The 18,519-nt window shown below is 40.4% G+C and overlaps 1 protein-coding gene across 1 annotated transcript in view; it reads left to right on the top strand.

The window, feature by feature from the left end:
* TGFBRAP1 (transforming growth factor beta receptor associated protein 1) overlaps positions 1-12,114 on the top strand; it is a 33,607-nt gene extending 21,493 nt beyond the window's left edge. Inside the window, exons 7-12 of the mRNA XM_048932459.1 lie at positions 1,280-1,337; positions 1,682-1,825; positions 2,589-2,735; positions 4,356-4,515; positions 6,586-7,019; positions 7,846-12,114. Coding sequence (XP_048788416.1) covers positions 1,280-1,337; positions 1,682-1,825; positions 2,589-2,735; positions 4,356-4,515; positions 6,586-7,019; positions 7,846-8,034 — 1,132 coding nt within the window. The 3' untranslated portion in view covers positions 8,035-12,114. The remainder of the gene's footprint in view (positions 1-1,279; positions 1,338-1,681; positions 1,826-2,588; positions 2,736-4,355; positions 4,516-6,585; positions 7,020-7,845) is intronic.
* Positions 12,115-18,519: the final 6,405 nt, after the last annotated feature.

The following is an 18,519-nucleotide window of genomic DNA, read 5'->3' as shown; positions in this document are numbered from 1 at the left end:
GGATCTCAATGGGGGAAAAAGCAATTTATTTGCCCTTGTGATAGTGTGAGAGCTGAATGGATGCAACAGCAGTAGTAGTCCTAAATGTCTAGGACATAATGAGAAGTTGCCTCAAAACACGCTGTATTTTAGGTAGAAGTTATTAAGTAACTAGTAGCTTTAAAATTGTAGCTGTGTATTTGGGGCAGGAAGGAAAAGCTGCTTTTGAATTTTGAACTTAGTGTGCCCCTTCTGATTTGCCAAAGGGATACTATTTAGGATCACAGAATCACAGAATGGCCCAGGTTGAAAGGGACCTCAAGGATCATGAATCTCCAACCCTTCCCCCCCCTCCACTTGCCACAGGTAGGGCACCAACCTCCACAAATACTTGAAAATTACTTCAATTAGGAAATGGCAATGGAAAGAGAATTAATTGGGAAAAAAAAAATTAAAATCACTCCAGTCATAGATAGCCTTTGTCTTTGATTTCATTTCTTCAGCCTTTAAAGTGTGTGGCACCTTCCAACCTGGGTCATTCTGTGATCCTAAACAGTAACCCTTTAGCAAAACAGTAGGAGCACACTGAGTTCAAAATTCAAAAGCAGCTTTTCCTTCTTGCCCCAAATACACAGCAGCTACAGTATAGTAGCAAGTACAGTTGTGAAGAGCGGTCTTTAATTGTGATTAGATTTAATTCAGGTGTTTTATAGAATGCTCTTGGCATGTACAGTTTGCATGGCAAGCCTTTGCAGATGTGAAATGCATAACAGTTTTGTGAGAATAGTCGTTATAGAGCTTGAGCTTCATTTGTATTACAATACACAAAAAACAATCTGTAATGGTACCATATGAAGTTCTTCCTGGCCTAACTTGATTTCATGGTGCAGTAAAGAAAAATGTATTTCTGATAGCAAAACAAAATTTTTAAATAAAAGCAGCATATATATTTCATTATAATTGCACTTGATTAAATGTTAGCAGAATGCTTATTATTTAGAGCTTGTTAGGTCTGTACATGAAATTCAGAGAACAGCATAAGAATCATCTCTGATTTGACAAGTGTTTTGTAACCACTTAAACTAGAGTTAGTAATTTATAACTGTTTTTAGAGAGAGGAATGACACAGATGCTCTTCTGGGGAAAAACTTCTCTCCTTTGAATGTAGTCTTGGCCACGTGCATATCACTTAGAAATCCCACTGTAAGCAACTATTTATTAGGTTCTATGCTAATCAAAGCATAGTAAAATTGATAGGAAAAATCTATCAATTTTAATACTGTTTTCTGTTTTCATGCAGGTATTTTGCCCTTGGTCTCCTGTATCACTACAATGGTCAAGATGCTGCAGCACTTCAGGTTAGTATAGAGCTTTATAGTGTCAACTGCTACTGCTACTATAGTGTCAACTGAGTGTCAGCTATAAATCATCATAAAATCCTACCTGTCCTTCTGCTGGTTGTTCTCAGATGGTGAAAACCACACATTATGGGGACTGAATTAGTTGAATCTGGCAGGTATAAGAAAAGCTATGATGGAGAGGAAGTGTGAATTCAGTAACCAATGAGGTCCATTACACTTAGTGTTTGTAGAACCTTTTTAAATTGCATGCATACCAATGGCTAATGCTAAGTGTTGTTATGCTTTGTATACTTTTTGAGTCAAGAATGTTTAAATACTTCTTAATTATTTTTTTTTGTCAGTTATGGGTGCAAATAGTTGATGGGGACATTGAAGACTCTACACGTTCAGATCTCTACGAATATGTGGTAGACTTCCTGACGTTCTGCTCAGACCAGGATTTGGTGTGGAAATACTCCGAATGGGTTTTACAAAAAAATGAAGAGGTTTGTGATTGGTGTACTTGTTTTCTTCACATTTCTAAGATAATTTTCACATCTTTATTAAAAAACAAACAGAAGTTCATTTAAAAGGTTAGCTGCTGCTGCTTTTCCTTACAAACAAATTCCAGTGAAGGGTACTGTTTACACTGGGCTGTAGAATAAACAGCCTTCATTCAGCACAACATCTCATTGCTTAAAAACAATAATAGAAAAACTTCTTCCAGCAGAAGTAAAAAGGCAATTCTGTAGTATGTTAGTGTGCTGTGAAGAGGCATGCTTTATGCTGTATTGGCCTGTGCTGGTGGAATTTGTCACTACCAAATCAGTATTAATTTGAAGTTCGGTTACTCTGTGCCAGATTTCTCAACTTTGATTTTGATGGTTGTAGAAATCTATCAAATGTCATGATACGGAGAGAGAAACCCGTACGTATCCAGATCTTCAACTTACACTTCAGTCCTCTGCAGTAAATTGCCCCTCTGTTGTGCTGATCTGTTCAATACTTCTTGTAGCTGGTGTAGGGTGTGCTCAACAAAAGGTTCATATGCATGGCAATGCACAGACTGCTGAGTGAGGTAAGGGATATAGGAGTGGGTACGATCACATTAAGCACAAAGTAGTGTAATCTTAGTGGTATGAGGGGCAGTTTTGCATTGTTTGTCTTGTGAATAATGTGCCAACTGACCTGATAGTGCTGTTAAGTAAATATTGAAACAATAATAAAATGGTTGTCATTGAGTTCCTGAATGCAGCTATCTATTTTTAGGTTGGAGTGCAGGTTTTTACTAAAAGACCTTTAGAAGAGCAAGAGAAAAACAACATAAATCCAGATGATATCATCAGTTGCCTTAACAAATACCCTAAAGCACGTATTAAGTATCTGGAACATCTCGTATTGGAAAGAAAAATAGAGGTGAGTCCTACAGCCATACCAAAAGTAGTCTGCATGCTAAATCCTATACACGTGATGAACAACTCTGAAACAAGCCAAAATCTAGAAGAAACGAGCATAATGTGATGTATATTCTGGGTTTTTTTTTCATCTTTTTCAACTCTCACAATGGCAAAACAATTGCTTACTTTTGCATCTGATTGTTGCATGCTTTTCTGTGTCACTGGTAACACTCCTTCCACAAACAGTGATTTATTTTAGATGAAAATTTCCTGGGTATGTTTGCTACTATTCAGTATGGCATTCATTTAGACTAAACAGTACATCCTGCAAGAGTTGTAAACACATAAAACTTTGAGATACCTGCAAAGTACACAGGAGAAGGTGAAACAAGGGTGTGTTCAGTCTGTCAGAGTTGACTGCATATCAATTGCTGGAAAACTTTATTTTTTTTTCCCCTGTTGAGTGTCATTTGTCATTTTCAAACATCCAAACTTACTTTATAATATAGATAGACTTCATCTTGTCCTTTTGGTGAGATCTTCAGAAGTGATAGAATCAAAACATGCACCTTTAACTGTAGAATTCCAAGCATCTCTAAATGTTGAATGTCCAAAAAAATGTGTTCACTAGTCAGAAGTGACAGTGTAGACAGTATATTCTTTTTTCAAACAAGAAAGTATTGTGGTACTTGGATATGAGGCATTTTAGACACAGAAGAAATTGCAACTGCTTTAGCCTGAACACGATGAAAAGAAATGAACACTGAAGAAATTCAATAGACAGTTACTGAATTTACATTCCTAAAACATACATGCTAAACCAATGGTTTCTCTCTGCTGCTGTTTCAGATAGTCATGGTGTATGACACTGACCAGTGAATGTACTAGTCTTTTATGTCATGCATAATTTCAAGTGAAGTTCTGAAGTTAGTTTTGTAGAATATTTCTAGCAAAACTAATTTATAACTAAATCTGCTCTGCCTGTTAATAAATACTGAGTTATACATGTATTTCTTCTTCAGAATGTACTTGATCATTGTGACTGCTGTGTGAGAATGTTCCAAGCAGTAGTCAGGTTATCAGCTGGTATTGATGACTGTGACATAACAAATAACACTTACCTGCCTCTGGCTTTTTCAGATTTTATTGCAGAAATGGAGAAGTTAAAAGAACATACTTAAATATAGAGAAAACTGTGCTAGGTCAAAATTAGACTTTTATTAGAGAAATAAGAGGAGAAGACTACGTAGAACATGCTTGTAGTCAAAGGGGAGAGATCTGTTTTAATGCAATGATTGAACTTTAGAAAGGAAATAATTTTTGCACAAAAAAAACCCCCACAGTTGAGCTTGTCTATTTAAGGTAAAGAGGAGCTTACAAATAAGATGTCATCTGTTTTTTCAGGAATAGCTGCATTGTTGAGATAGAGAACCCATAGCTGTAGGCATAGCATATCCTATCTTGTGAAGCTAGTCTGAATAAGTTCACTGCATGAACTACAAATTTCTGAATAATTTGATTAAAATGAATGAACTTAAACATCTGTATGGAATTACGTAAATATTAATTGAAATGTTATTGGGGGGGAGAAGAGATTGTCTTTGTAAACTTGAGCTAACGTTGTTTATTTCATCTGTAGAAAGAAAAGTACCACACTCATCTGGCTGCCTTGTATTTGGAGGCAATACTTCAGCTAAAATCTGGGACCACAGATAACTGTGCGGAAACGATTGAACTGCTGTTGAAACTGCGCAGCCTTCTTCAGAAATCTGATCTTTATAGAATTCACTTCATTTTGGGTAAGATGCATTTCTCTGTAATTTCGCTTTCTGCTGGAACTGACACACTGTATTTACTAAGAACTCATAAAGATGGAAAGTGGAAATAGTTGAGATATCATAGAATCAACGTGATGGTTTGGGTCGGAAGGGACCTTTAAGATCACCTAGTTCCAACCCCCCATGCTGTAGGCAGAGACACCTGCTACTAGACTGGATTGCTCAAAGCCCCATCCAGCCTGGCCTTGAATGCGCAATCTCACTGTGCAACCTTACCACACTCACGGTATTTCTTCCTACTATCCAGGTATATTGGCTTGATAGGCTTGTCCTTTTCAAACACAAGCTGGTTCAGCAAAGGCAGCAGCTGTTACTGTTGCCTTTGATCTTGGGGTTTGTGAAATAGAGCAGTACGTTTGCCACCGCACAAGGCATGGAGCACCATGACTAGACAGGAAAAGTATCTTCACGCAGTATCTTACTTTATAGGCAGTTTCTTTTTAAAGAAGAACATGTGACTTGTGAAAGTCGTTTGCAAATGGAAGAATTACAATCTTATTTGTTAAATAGCCTGTTTCTCAATTAGTGTGAAGTACAGCAAAGCTTTGCAGAGATTTCTAAGGACTTCTGTTGCATGTAACAAATTCATGATTTCATGCTAGTCAGAAAAAAAGAGGATCCTCACTTTTAGTGAGAAGGACAACATATATGTTAGTGTCATCATAACAGTCACAACTGAGTTAAATGTTTCCTTGGCCAGTGCTGTTCTGGCTATTTTTTAATGTACTTCCCAAGAATGAAAGGGAAGTAACTTGTTCTTATACTGCAAGCTGTGAAATATTTTCTGAAATTTGATGAAAAAAATCCAGTGGGGGTAGAAATAAAAAATTGGTGAGTAACAGCTGAAATAACTTACCAACATTTACTGTCCCCCTGCCTTTCCAGTCAGCAAAGCATTGTATGACAAGTAATATACAAGCACAATACAGTCAGTGAAGATCTTCCTTTTATTTGTGCTTTTATTTTTAACCTAATTTTTAAGAGCAAGATTTACAAGATAGATTATTCTCTTGGAGCCAATGTACTCCAGAATGCAGGATTTCTTGCATGAAAGAATTTTTTTTTTCATGAAGATGAGATCACTCCAATGCTGGTATTGTTCCTCCTTAATAATCAAAATATTCTGTGGGGAAAAAAGTACTCTGTTAACTTTTACAATTGGGCAGCCAGACTGGATTAAGGGTTTATAATGTCTTTTTCTTGAAAGGGAACACTATTTGATCTTTAGTTCTCTTTAAACTGTTGTCATGGAATTTTTTTTGAGGCTTAGATTTTTTTGTTGATAGTTATGACTCTGTGTGTGTGTGTCTGTATATGAATGTATAACAAGTGATGCACAAGCAGTTGCTCACCAATGCACTGACCAACGCTCAGCTAGCTCCACAGCAAGCAGAAGAGAGAGATGCGCTCCCACACCCTTCAGGACTCTCCCTCTGCAGGATGCCATGTGATATGGAATATCACTTTGCCTAGTTTAAGTCAGCTGTCCTGATTCTGTTTCCTCCCAGCCCAATTGCTGAGAAACAGGAATGGCCTTGGCTCTACACTGCTGTACAACAGCCATAAACATTGGTGTGTTATCAGCAGTGTTTTTCACGTAGAACCAAAATATATCCCACCAAACACTCTGAATAAAACAATTCCATCTCAGTTAAAACTAAGGCAACTATCTGGTTTTTTTTGTGCAATATTTGATGTGAGCAGAACTTAAAAATGTGATAAACTCTGAGATGAAACTACAATATGTGGTAGTGTTGGCAGGAATGTGCAAAACTTACCTGCTAGAATTTTAAAAGATCATACTGATGTTAGTTTTATCACTTGTTGCTTAGTAATTTCTTCTTCCTTATTTTGTGGTGCTCTTGATTCTGTACGTCTGTGCATTCTTGTACTTGTCTAAAAGTATAGAGCTGCCTGCTTTTCTGCAAAGTGAGTGGAAGTTGAGCTCTGTGGATTTGTTGAATTGAACTGGGAAGAGAAAGTAGCAGTCTTTTCCACTGAGCAAACATGACCTTATTTCTCATTTAACAGACAAAATCCGTGGCACAGACCTTCACATGGAAAGCGCAATTTTATATGGAAAACTAGAAGAACACGAGAAGGCTTTGCATATCCTTGTCCATGAGTTAAAGGATTTCCGTGCTGCTGAAGAATACTGCATATGGAACTCTGAGAACAGAGATCTGCAGTACAGGCAGAGGCTCTTCCATATGCTGCTGTCAGTATATCTGAATCCAGATGCTTCGGATTGTGCACTGGTCATGGCTGCTGTAGATCTCTTGAATAACCATGCTGCTGAGTTTGACGCAGCCCTGGTTTTGCAGCTGGTGCCTGACAGCTGGTCAGTGCAGCTCCTCTCTCCATTCCTGGCCGGAGCAGTGAGGCAAAGCATTCATACAAAAAGAATGACTCAGGTTGCACTTGGGTTAGCACAAGCCGAAAACTTGATCTACAAATATGAGAAGGTAGGGTTTTTGTTGTTTTGTTTTTAATAGAGGCACTTGGAAGTTGTATTGTGAATCTGAGGATTTAATTATAATCAGGTTCTTTAAGAGTTAGGACAAAGTTGACTCCAAGTCCTTGGCAGTTTTAATTGCTGCATTTGTTACATTTTTGTGATGGCTACTAGAGTCAATGTTACGCTTCTGTAAAACAAAAGGGGAGGTGGGTATTTGAAAAAGGAACAACTTTGAACTTGTGGGCTGAATGGAAATACATTGGGGATTTTCAGATTTATGAATTTCTTCCAGAACTTTTAACAACTGATTTTTGTTTTTTTTTTTGTTTTTTTTTTTTGCTTGAACTGGGTCATGTCAGTAGTTGCAATAAGGCTTGTGCAACACTTGGCATTAAAACTTACTAATAGCTTTTGATTTTATTAAATCCACTTGTGGAGTATTTTATTCCTTGCTGTGGAGCAGTGTTACTTAAAATTTTCTTAGGTATGATTAAATCTGTTTCCTTCTGATGAAAGTTTATTCAGCAGAATCTGTCTGCAGTAAGAATTTGACAGTACTCCGTATGCTGTGAAGTCATGTTCTTGTTTAGCAAGTTGTACTGAGTTTTTAGTTGCATTACATGTGAGTGCCATTCTATGTGAGGCACAGGAACAAGCTAGTATGACTGAATTTCATGTTAAATAGTTCAAGCTACCTTTGCCATCAGTTTGGTATGTTTGAAATGGCACAGGTGTAACCAATGAAGTGTTGCTCTTTTTTCCTGCTGTATCTTAATTTGACTTCATTCATTGCTAGATTCATATTTGGATTTTTTTTTTTTTTTCCTCCTTAGGTCAAACATAAAGGAACTCCAATTCTTCTTTCGGACAAAAAGGTCTGTCAGGTGTGCCAAAATCCTTTCTGTGAGCCTGCATTTGTAAGATACCCAAATGGGGGTATGGTCCACACACACTGTGCTGCAAACAGACATCTGAACTCAAATGTGACTCCTCACTCTTCCAGCTCCAGCAGTGAGACTTGAAATATGTTCTAGATCCCAGAGGTTCCCATGGCTTATATCACACTGAAAACGGACTGGAAAAAAATAAAATACAAGTGCAGCTACTTTAAGCATAAATGAAGATGAACAGACAGTCATTGGGTCAATGGGAGGACTTCAGTCAATATAAAATACGGCCAATTGCCTTCTCAGTTTCTAATGAATGTAAATAGAGGAAAAAAATTCACTACCAGAAATGGAGAGGTGCAAATATAGACTTGTGTATATAGTAATAAGAGTCAAAGGAAGTGAGCCTTTTTTTCCACAGTAAGGATGAATGTTATGGAGACAAGGTAAACCGTTATTTTCAGACGTGTCACTTTGCACTGAATGTGGTGTTGATGAATTTGTAAAGGTGGAGATGGTATCTGTTGGAGTAGGAATTCTTGGAGCATTACACAAGACTGGCATCGTGCAGCTGACTATCAGGACAAAAGCACACTTTGCTTATGATGTTTGCTGCAGCACATCCTCTTTTGGGCTGGATTCTCTTCCCCAGGATCACATAATGAACACGTTCTTTGCTCTACAAGTTGTAGGCTTTTGCACTTTTTCATACTCTTATTTCTTTCCCCTCTTCTCTGCTGTATAAAGTTAAGCACTAGCCTGTTAATTTTCTGCTCCTATGGTTACTGTAGTAAACCGAGTGGAAACTGATAGCCTCGGTCACACAGCTGTACTTGGATGAAGAGATGAAGTCAGGTTATCTGGTCGGACTGTAGTCACTTTTTTATGGGGGAAGAAATTTTTAATATTGATATATTTATTAATATGCAAATATACTGTACATACAGTTGAATAAATTTATCTTATATCATCATAGGGTTTCTTTGGAGGATAAAGGATGTTAGCTGATGTGGAATTGTGTAGGTTGTGTGCTTAAATGTTTGTTATAACTTAGGCAGACTGAAACTCAACAGGAATAGGTATCAATACCTGTGGATGACTTTGTGCAATCAAGTTCATGGGAAAGTGGCATAACTGGGAAGAAATCTACAAAGGTGCACTACAGAGATACTGAATTTGTTGTGTTCTGCAAAATGTTCTGTAAACTAAAGCTTTTCAGACAGCAGCAAAACTTGTACTGAATTGCCATGATAAACCATTCAACCATTTTAAAGCAGTTGATGGGCAGCTTTCCACAGGAGAGGCTCAAAAACAGCGACTCAAATAAAATAGTATTTCAAAGTGAAAGCATTTCTTTTAATTTTATAAGTTAATAAATACTAAGCTTAGTGAACAGCATGCAGCTGAGAGTGCCGGTAGGCTGCTTACTGCTTCAGTGTTCCAAATCAGAGTTGAGACTTTCAGCAGAGCAGGTTATTTGCCTGGTATCTTCTGGATATGGTCTCAGAAGAGATCTCCTGTTACAGAACGTTGGCTTATGGAACAGCTTTTTCAGTGCTGTTGCAGTCCAGAGTTGGGCAACCAGACTGCATCCTGGGGGAGCGGGGAGGAAATATCTGTTTCTTTGTCTTGGAAATAAAAGTCCTTTGGAGCTTTCTTTTTTCCTGAGTCTGAAATCAGAAAAGCATACCTGTTGTATTGTGTTTAAAGAAAATAATTAAGTTTTGCAGCTCCCTCTGCCCAGACACTAAAGACAAATTTGATGGAAAGCACCTTCCAAAGGCATTCGATCTCATTTTTGGTTTGTGGTACGAGTGATTCTCCTGTGTAGCCTTGATAGGAGCAGGTTCTGCATCTCGTGTTCCTGATTTCTGAACAACCTGTGTACAAACAGCAATGACAAATTTCTAGTTCTGTGTCTTCAAAATAGTTGCTGGTAGAGGCAGAGGCTTTAGAAAGGTTGGAGAAGCCTGCTGTGTTCGTTGGCACGCCATTCATAGATGCTTCCTTTTGCTGTGAGCATCCTCAGCGTGCTCTGTTTCCATCTAATAGGGAGGTGATAAAGCAGACATCAGTCTCCATGTTAAGACATTCAGGCCATGGAGTAGTGATGAACTCTGTCAACTTGTGTTGCAATGGAATCGAGATCATGTTATTCAGATCATTAAGAGAATAATTAATTGTTGTGTGGAAAAAATGCATCTTTGTTAATATCTTCTCATCTTTTACAGATTTTCTTCAGGTTTTTACTTTTGATTTAAAATATTGCAGAAACAAATTCTGCATACAGAAGAAATACATGAATGTGAGCAGTGCTAAGGTAGCAGATTTGCAATCACAGATGACCAACAAGGCAATTATTGTTTGATTTGAGAGATTGGATCTTTTCAGCTCTCCAGGAACGTGGAATGGAAAAACACTAACATTTGTTGATATGTTTTTCACCTGTTTTTTTTTATTTTATGTTTTTCAGTTAAATTGTGTGCTAGAACTCGTGTGGATGAATTAATGTGTAAGTCCCTCAATAGCAGAATGAAAAAGCCAAATAAGAGTGTGAGGCTGAGGTAGGGCCTAGGAGGGAGATGGCAGGTGAAAAATGCTGTTGCAGTGTGTGTACAGCACTTCAACAGCTGGGATAATACTCAACCAGAGGAGACCGTAGGCTGTGTCAGAGTGGTGTGTGTTATATCTGTGTTATAGCCAGGAAATACATGAAAGCACTGCACTGAAGTGCCCTCTGGCAGGGCAACCGCTACACCTCTCAGGCTCTGCGAGGTTAAGCTTGATGCCATCTTTAGGAGTTCTTAGACCTGCCCTTGGGGAAGAGAGATTCAGGCAGAATATTTTTCTTAATGCAGGTCTTGATAAAATATCTCTAGTTCTTCATTTTAACCTTTCTTTGGGGGTTTTGTTTGTTTGTTTGGCCAACAAGTGTCCTCAGTTTTTGTGTTGAGATCCAAACGGCAGTGCAGATCTCTGTTTTAATGTCACTGGGGGTCTGTGACTCAGGGTGCTGCAGCTGAGGTTAGTTTCTCATACCATTGCTTCCACGGATAAACACGTTTACCACCTAATTTCTAATTACAGAAACGCTGCACTTCTGACCTTTTTAGTCATCTTCTGTCACGGTGGCTGATGCATACAAAAAGCACTTGTTAACCCACTCTCTATTCTTTCATGCTTTCATACATTCATTCTTCAGCTCATAAAAATTACCTATAATTTCTATGTCATCGTGTGATGTTTTTTCCCCTCCCCAAGGCAGAAAGAAGAGAAAAAAGAAAAAGGAGGGAAAAAAAAATGTCCATAATCTGATGCTGTGTTCGAATGAATAGCCCATATGCTTTACTATAGAGAATTTCTGATCTTAATTTCTATGATTTAAAGAGGTAAAATTATCATGTCAATAATAGTACAAGGATAATGGGCTGTAAGTGTGGGAGAAAACAAATTCTGTTTTACAGAGCACATCACACATACCTATGGGCTGCTTCAGGCAGCATTGTGGCTTCTGGACTACAGGGGGAAATTGTACTTAGTGCCCACACTCCAAGTTCCAAAAGCTCTAACTTGTGTCACAGTTCTAACACTAAATTGTTGTGGGTGTAAGCCTGGAGAGTTCTGGATGTTCCTTAGCATCACTTAAGCACATCAACAGCATGAAACCTGAATAACATCAGCTGTGGAAAGGTGGGGGTAGGGCTGGGGAGTATGTATGTTTTGAGACCTCTATTAGATGTTGGAAAACGCAAGCATTATCCTAACTGTCTACTTAGTCCTGCAAATAGGAGATTTTGTTATGACTCCTATCCCAAGTGGCATTAAAAATGTTATTTTCTACAGTTGTCAGAGGTAAATTCATTTTATTACCCCTCTCTATTTGCTTAGATCTGACTCTACTGTAACCAGTACCTTTCTATTGAGTTGCCCTACTGTTGCCTCTACTGTTCTTCTTTTCCTGCTGTACAAAACGTTAGAGCTTATGCCCTGTGAGCACTGATAATTAAATGTGCTGCTATTTTTAAAGGACAAAAGAAAGGTCATGATGTTCTGTGATGTTTGATTATAAAACTAAGTCCCTTGCATTAAATTGCTCTGGTGGAAATCTGTACTGTTAATGCTTTCTGAATTAATGATTATGTTGGTGAACAGCAGTATGCAAGATGTACAAATGTATAAATACGTTAATTTGTAATAAAAATTCTTTTAATTACACTTGTTATTCATTTGTGGATATGTAGGCATTGGGATGTGAATGGCCGAGTGAAGGACAAGGATTTCTTCACTTAGAGAACTCATTCAGTGTCTGACAGACCAAGGAGGTCAAATGGAAGGGCTGAATTCAGTAGCTGCATGGTGTCCATGAAGACCAATGGGTGTTCTTCAGCACTGGTAGATCTTACTGAATCTGGATGTTTTCACGTATTCCAGTGAAAGTAGCCACTGCCATTAAAGATTTGGGAAGCCTGAATGTGCTCTATGGAGCCAAAGTCATCTCTTCTGTGATTTAAGTCCATGGTTATGCTAGTGGATATGTGGGAAAAAATAGGTGCTGCTTCTCTGATTTTCAGCTGCTTTGAACCTGCTGCCTGGGCAGTTTTCTGGCCTTCTCTGGAAATCTAGACTCTTGTGTTGTCCTTTTTTTTTTTTCTTCTTTCTCTCCTTATTCAAGCTTTTAGGGGAGTATCCTGTCTGTCTGTTGTGAGCTCAGCTCCATCTCCTTGGAGCTGCTTGGTGCTCATGAAACAGGATAAAGTAGGCAGCAGCCTGGGGCAATTTCTGCTAGGGAACGTGGTCCTAATGATGCTATGGGTTTCTGTGGGATGCTGAAGACAAGCTGTTCACCATGTAACTGGTAGAAATACCATAAACTGTACTGACAATGTTCCTTGTTTCGCAGTTTGTTTGCACTCATTGGGCAAGGTTCCTGCAGCCCCATCAGGCTTGGCTTATTTGTTTGGCTGAAGCAAAGGCTTTTTGGGTATGTTGGGGGGGGGTCCTCAGAAGCCTCTTACAGAGGGTGTTTGAAATGCAGAGACTGGAGTACAGCCTAATGCTGGAAGGATTGCAAAGCAAAAAATCCTTAAGACTGGAAAGGATGTCTCAGATCACCCAGTCCAACTGCCCACGTCCCTCAGTGCCACATCCACATGGTTCTTGAACACCTCCAGGGATGGTGACTCCACCACCTCCCTGGGCAGCCTGTGCCACTGCCTCAACACTCCTCCTGAGAAGAAATTGTTCCTAATATCCAACCTGCACCTCCTTTGGTGCAACTTAAGGCCATTACCTCATTGCATTACTGCAACAAAAATGGAAATGCAAAAAGGCAGCATCAAAAAGAAAAAGGCAAAAATAATCAATTGTGGCTTTTGCACAGTGAAAGTTCAGTCTGTTTTGCCTCTAGACAGAGGAAAATAGTCCATGCTAATCACCCAGATGGCAGCTCCTTCCAAGGCAATCAATAGAGCATCACCGTTCTGGCAGCAATGGGCCCCAGGGGCTCAGTCCAAACCCAGCAGCCCTAGCTGCAGGACAGCACAAGGTCAGAAGGCCGGTGCTGCCAATGGGACGCCAATGGCTGAACACCAACAGGTTTCCAGTAGGTAATGAGGCTGATGATAACAGTGCCTCAAAAGCTGATAGCAGTCAGGAGCAATGCTGTCAGTGCCAGTACCACCCTGAAGGCACTGCTGTGCCTATGTGTAGCTGACTGTCACTGTTGTGTTGAAATCAGGAAAACTTGGGCTGTTTGGGTGCTCCAGATACGGTACAGCCCAAGCCTGACTCACAGCAGGGTCAGCCTGGGTTTGGGTTGGCTGTATGGTTCCAGACCATTGCTGACAAGACTGGACCTAGAGTGGAGTCAGGTCTTCTCCAGAGGAAAGCAATGCTTAAGCATCCAAAAGCGTCTGTGGCACCTAAACAGCTAAAAGGTGCCTCTGCTTTTAAGGGCTGTTTTTTATTTTTCAGGTAATACAGAAGATTTCAATAAAAGGCAATTTCTGGAAGAGAATGAGGCTCTTTAAGATTTGCAGGAACTATAGCTGACAGCAGCTTCAGGAGCATGCTTGATGCTTCTTTGACCTGGACAGGGCATATTCAAGTAACATGTCAGTTCTTTGCCTCTATCTGAAAGTCACAGACTGTAATCTCTTCATACAATGTGGCTCAGGAGTGTCCTGCTAGAAGGTGCCAGAGTTTGACATAAGTATGGTTTTTTCTGCTTGAACCTTAAGCAACTGAAGATGGGATGAAGGCAGGATGTACTTATATTTGCTTTTAAAAAAATGTTCTGTACAGGAGGTTTGCATTTGCAAAGGGGAAAAGAATTTCAGTACTTAGTGAAAAGTTTTAACTTTTCAAATCTCATTTCAGAGTATTTCTGTGGCCTGTCTTACGTACTAATTTGTCAGGGAGTCTGTTTAGTGTTCCTTCTTACAAACCCTCCTGAAAGCTCTTGTTCTAGATAGCTGCCTCTAGGTCCTCTAGTGACCAGGACGTGATAGGAGTAGAAACTGTTCTGATAGCAGTTTTCATTCTCAGTGTTAAATGGCCTAGAAATGTGATGGTTGAATACAAAAGCTACGAACCAGATGAATCTCAGTGCTGGAGGAGGGAGAAACTCTCATTTAGCTGCGACTAATTATTGATACCTTGGTGTCCTACACTTGTGCTTTCTCTGCCTGTCTGATATCAAGTTGCTTGAATCACAGAACGGTTTGCATTGGAAGGGAGCTCAAAGCCCACCCAGCCCCACCCCCTGCCATGGGCAGGGCTGCCCCCCACCAGCTCAGGCTGCCCAGGGCCCCATGCAACCTGGCCTTGAGTGCCTACAGGGATGGGGCACCACAGCTTCGATGGGCAGCTGTGCCAGCGCCTCACCGCCCTACGAGTGAAGAATTTCTTCCTAGAATCTAACCTAAACCTGCCCTCTGTTTAAAACAATTCCCTCTTGCCCTATCACTATTGGATTGTGTAAAATGTCAGTTCCCCCTCCTGCCTGTGAGCTCTCTTCAAGTACTAAAAGGCTGTAATCCGGTCTCCCCAGAGCCTTCTCTTCTCCAAGCTAAACAAGCCCAGTTCCCTCAACCTTTCCTCATAGGAGAGGTGCTCCAGGCCTCTGATCATCTTAGTATCCCTCCTCTGGACCTGCTCCAAGAGCACACTGGAATGCTATCAAGGGTCTTCTTTCCTTCTCCACTCCTCGCCCTGTCCCACCTCTACAGCATCACCACTGTGTTTACCATCTCCATTATCAGTACTTAGAAGCACGTGGTCTGTGTTCATACAAGGTCTACATGTGCAGATCTTGCACTATAAGCTCATTAACTTGCCCTTTCCAAAGATACCGAGTGTGTTTCCCACATTCCACCTCATCTAGTTTTAGAAAACATCACATTACTTCCTTCTATTAATTCAGAAACAGTGAGAAAAATCCCGCTCCCACATAAAGTGTCAAGGATGTCATCCGGTGCGCCTAAGTTCAAAACCAAAGTCATCCCTCAATTATTTCATTGCTTTAATTACTCCTATTCCATATTTAAGGCTCAGCACAATTGGGATTTGCTTTTGAAGAGCTGATTCAAGAGAACAAATACAAGAATGAGATCTGGGAGGTCTGTGAACAATCACACAGGGAGCAAGAGGGAGCATTTGGAAGGAAAATAGAGGAAGGGATCAGCATGCTGTGCTTTAACAGGATAGAAGTTGCAGAAATGGCACCAGGAATCCAGGGGACGGTAAGTGGCAGGATGAAGAAAGGAATGAAAGCAAGGCAGAAGAGGGGAAGAGGTGAAAGAGAAATAAGATGATGCTGCCAGTGGCCACCCAAATTTTAGGGCAGCGTTTCCAGCTGGAGGCTGTGCTTCCAGCTGTGGCTTTGTCATCATTGCCCAAAGAATCAGATACGATCTCCATCCTCCTGCCATTGCCCTTCCTCCTTCCTCTCCTGTTCCCTGTGCCTCACTCAGACTGCAAGACCTGTGCTGTCGTCTGAAATGCAGCATTGCTCTTTTTGCTCCTCCCTCTCAGTAAGTGGCTAGAAGGCGCCAGGCATATCCTCAACAATCTCAAGATATTTCTTGGTTTAGATATATACAAAAAAGATAATAACAAGTCTACTTAATAAATATGAAACAGACTTAATGCCACCTAATCACTGCACCTGTACCAAAAGGCAGAAGGAAAAATATAATTAAGATTACAGAATTAGACAGGGGGCAAGAACAGCCTAATAATAGCTACTTCACCAATAGGCACAGCAGTTATAATTGGAAAATTAAGTGTGACTGCACTGGTGGAAGCCATGTGAGCAGCAAGTATTAACTGACCTTGTGACAACCTGCATAACAGCTTTGCTTCATCACCCATCTTTTTCAATTTCCTCCTTGCAAAAGATTAGCAGGATTCTCCCTTAGAAGAAAAAGATGACTTGGCTTCGTGATGGAGTTAGCAGCTTAAGGCAGCTTGTGGCATTTCATATGGGTAAGTTTGGTTTTTAGATCTATGCAGACAACAGATGATTCCCATTCGTTCTTCAGAGTGACTGAGCCATGACCTGCTGTTGGTGTGCATTTGCATTCAGCGATTGTTCTGTCTGAGAGATGGTGTGGGCTCCTGGGCTTTGGGAGCTGCTGCTAGCCAGGCAGGGCTTGGAGCTTGTCTTTGCCTAGAGACTGATGTGGGGACATGGGAATCTGCCAGCAGCTTACGCACAGGTAAGGACAAGATTTCCCTATTTACAGCACTAACACTTCTGAAACTTATTTACATTTCCCAGTACTGTCTTTAGACAATTTTTCCTTCCCCTCTATTCTTTGGTGGTTACTTATAAGACAAAGGATCTCCTGGTAGACATATTTTATCTACCAGGACAGGTGCTGTGGAAATCTGTGCTGTTCACACCTTCTGTTGTCTTCAGTAGTATTCACTGCTTGTTGTGGTTTAACCCAGCAAGTGTCTGAGCACCACACAACTGTTTGCTCATTTCCCCCTTCCCAGTAGGATGGGGGGAGAGAATCAGGAAAACAAAGTGGAACTTATGGGTTGAGATAAAACTATTTACTAAGATAGAGGAAAAGGAAAATATAATAGTTATGTCTATATGCATATGTCTATATGTGAATGTATATAACAAGTGATGCACAAGCAATTGCTCACCATCCCCCAACCAGAGCCCAGCTAGCCCCTGAGCAGTGGAACAGAGAGATGCACTCCACACCCTTCAAAACTCCTTCCTCATGATGTTGTATGGAATGGAATATCCCTTCAACCAGTCTAAGTCAGCTATCCCAATTCTGTTCCCTCCCAGCTCCTTGGGCCCTTCACTGAGAATGACCTTGGCTCTGTACAGCACTGCTTAGCAGCAATCATAAACATCAATGTGTTATCAACATTGTTTTTCCCCTAGAACAAAAGCATAGCATCATGTCAGACACTCTGAAGAAAACAGTTCCATCACAGCTGAAACTAAGGCACTGCTCTAACAGTTATTCAGCCAAACAGGCCAGTTCAATACATTTTTAAAAGGCAATTGCGCCACCAGCTTTGTCAGTACACAACTTTGAAAACAAAAGGACTCTATGAAGAGCATTACACTGATTCAGATCCCAGAGGAATACTTTTATGGAACTATGTTATAATAACTAACTATAAATAGCAACTCAGCATTGCAAAGTTCTGTATTTCCAATGAATGTGAGGTCAAGGAGGGGGTAGTATTGCAAGGAGAGAGTCTGCGTGCATTCGGGGGAAGTGTTAGAGGCTTTTGAGGTCTTCTTCAACAGCTTTGGGTTGAAAAGGTAAAAAAAAAAAAATTACTGACTTTCTGAGGAAATTTTTCTCTGATTATGAGATTCAAAGCAGAAACATTTTTTTCTGAAGGGTACACAGAGCTGAGCATTGCAAGGACCTGCAGGCATGAACACATCAGTTTTGGACACAAACTTAGCGATTCCTCCTCTATTCACACGTGCTGGAGTTTGCCTGTGGGCAAACATTTTATCAGATCTGTGGAGCGGACAGATTCCAGTCTGCTGCTGATGTCAGTCATCCTCTGACTGCCCCCTGCACATTAGGATGAGCTCCCATACCTTGCTGCCGGCATACTGGAGCATCTGCTGCCCCTGTGGATGCATTGCTGCATCCCTGAGCACACAACTTGCCATTCCCCATTACACAAACTCCACGCTGTGCATTAATCCAGGAGCTTCCACACTGGTCCTCTGAAATGCAGCCAGGAATGGTGCACAGACTGTCATATACCTCATCTCTATTATTTTTAGTTTCAATAAACAGAAAGCTGGACACAGCATCTTTTCTTTTAAGTTCCTCATGCATCGTGGTCATACTCTGCCTTTCAAAGTGTCAATCAAAATGAATCATTTCATTTTCCATCACTCTGCAGCAGAAGAGTGTCCTGTACCCTACGCATCCTTTTAGGCCACCCCTTTCATGGTGTCTACAGAGACGGTACTGAGGATGTGAAGGAGTGCTGCTCTCTGTGCATTTTAATACAGTGTAGGGCCTTGTCTCAAGATGTGAGAGGCTAGAAAGGTGGGCCTGGGTGAACCTGATGAGGTTCAACACAGCAAAGTGCAAAGTTTTGCATTTCGGCTGG

The sequence above is a fragment of the Lagopus muta genome, chromosome 1, assembly GCF_023343835.1.
Source record: "Lagopus muta isolate bLagMut1 chromosome 1, bLagMut1 primary, whole genome shotgun sequence".
NCBI classification, from domain to species: domain Eukaryota; kingdom Metazoa; phylum Chordata; class Aves; order Galliformes; family Phasianidae; genus Lagopus; species Lagopus muta.
This window is presented reverse-complemented; position numbering and strand designations above follow the sequence as displayed.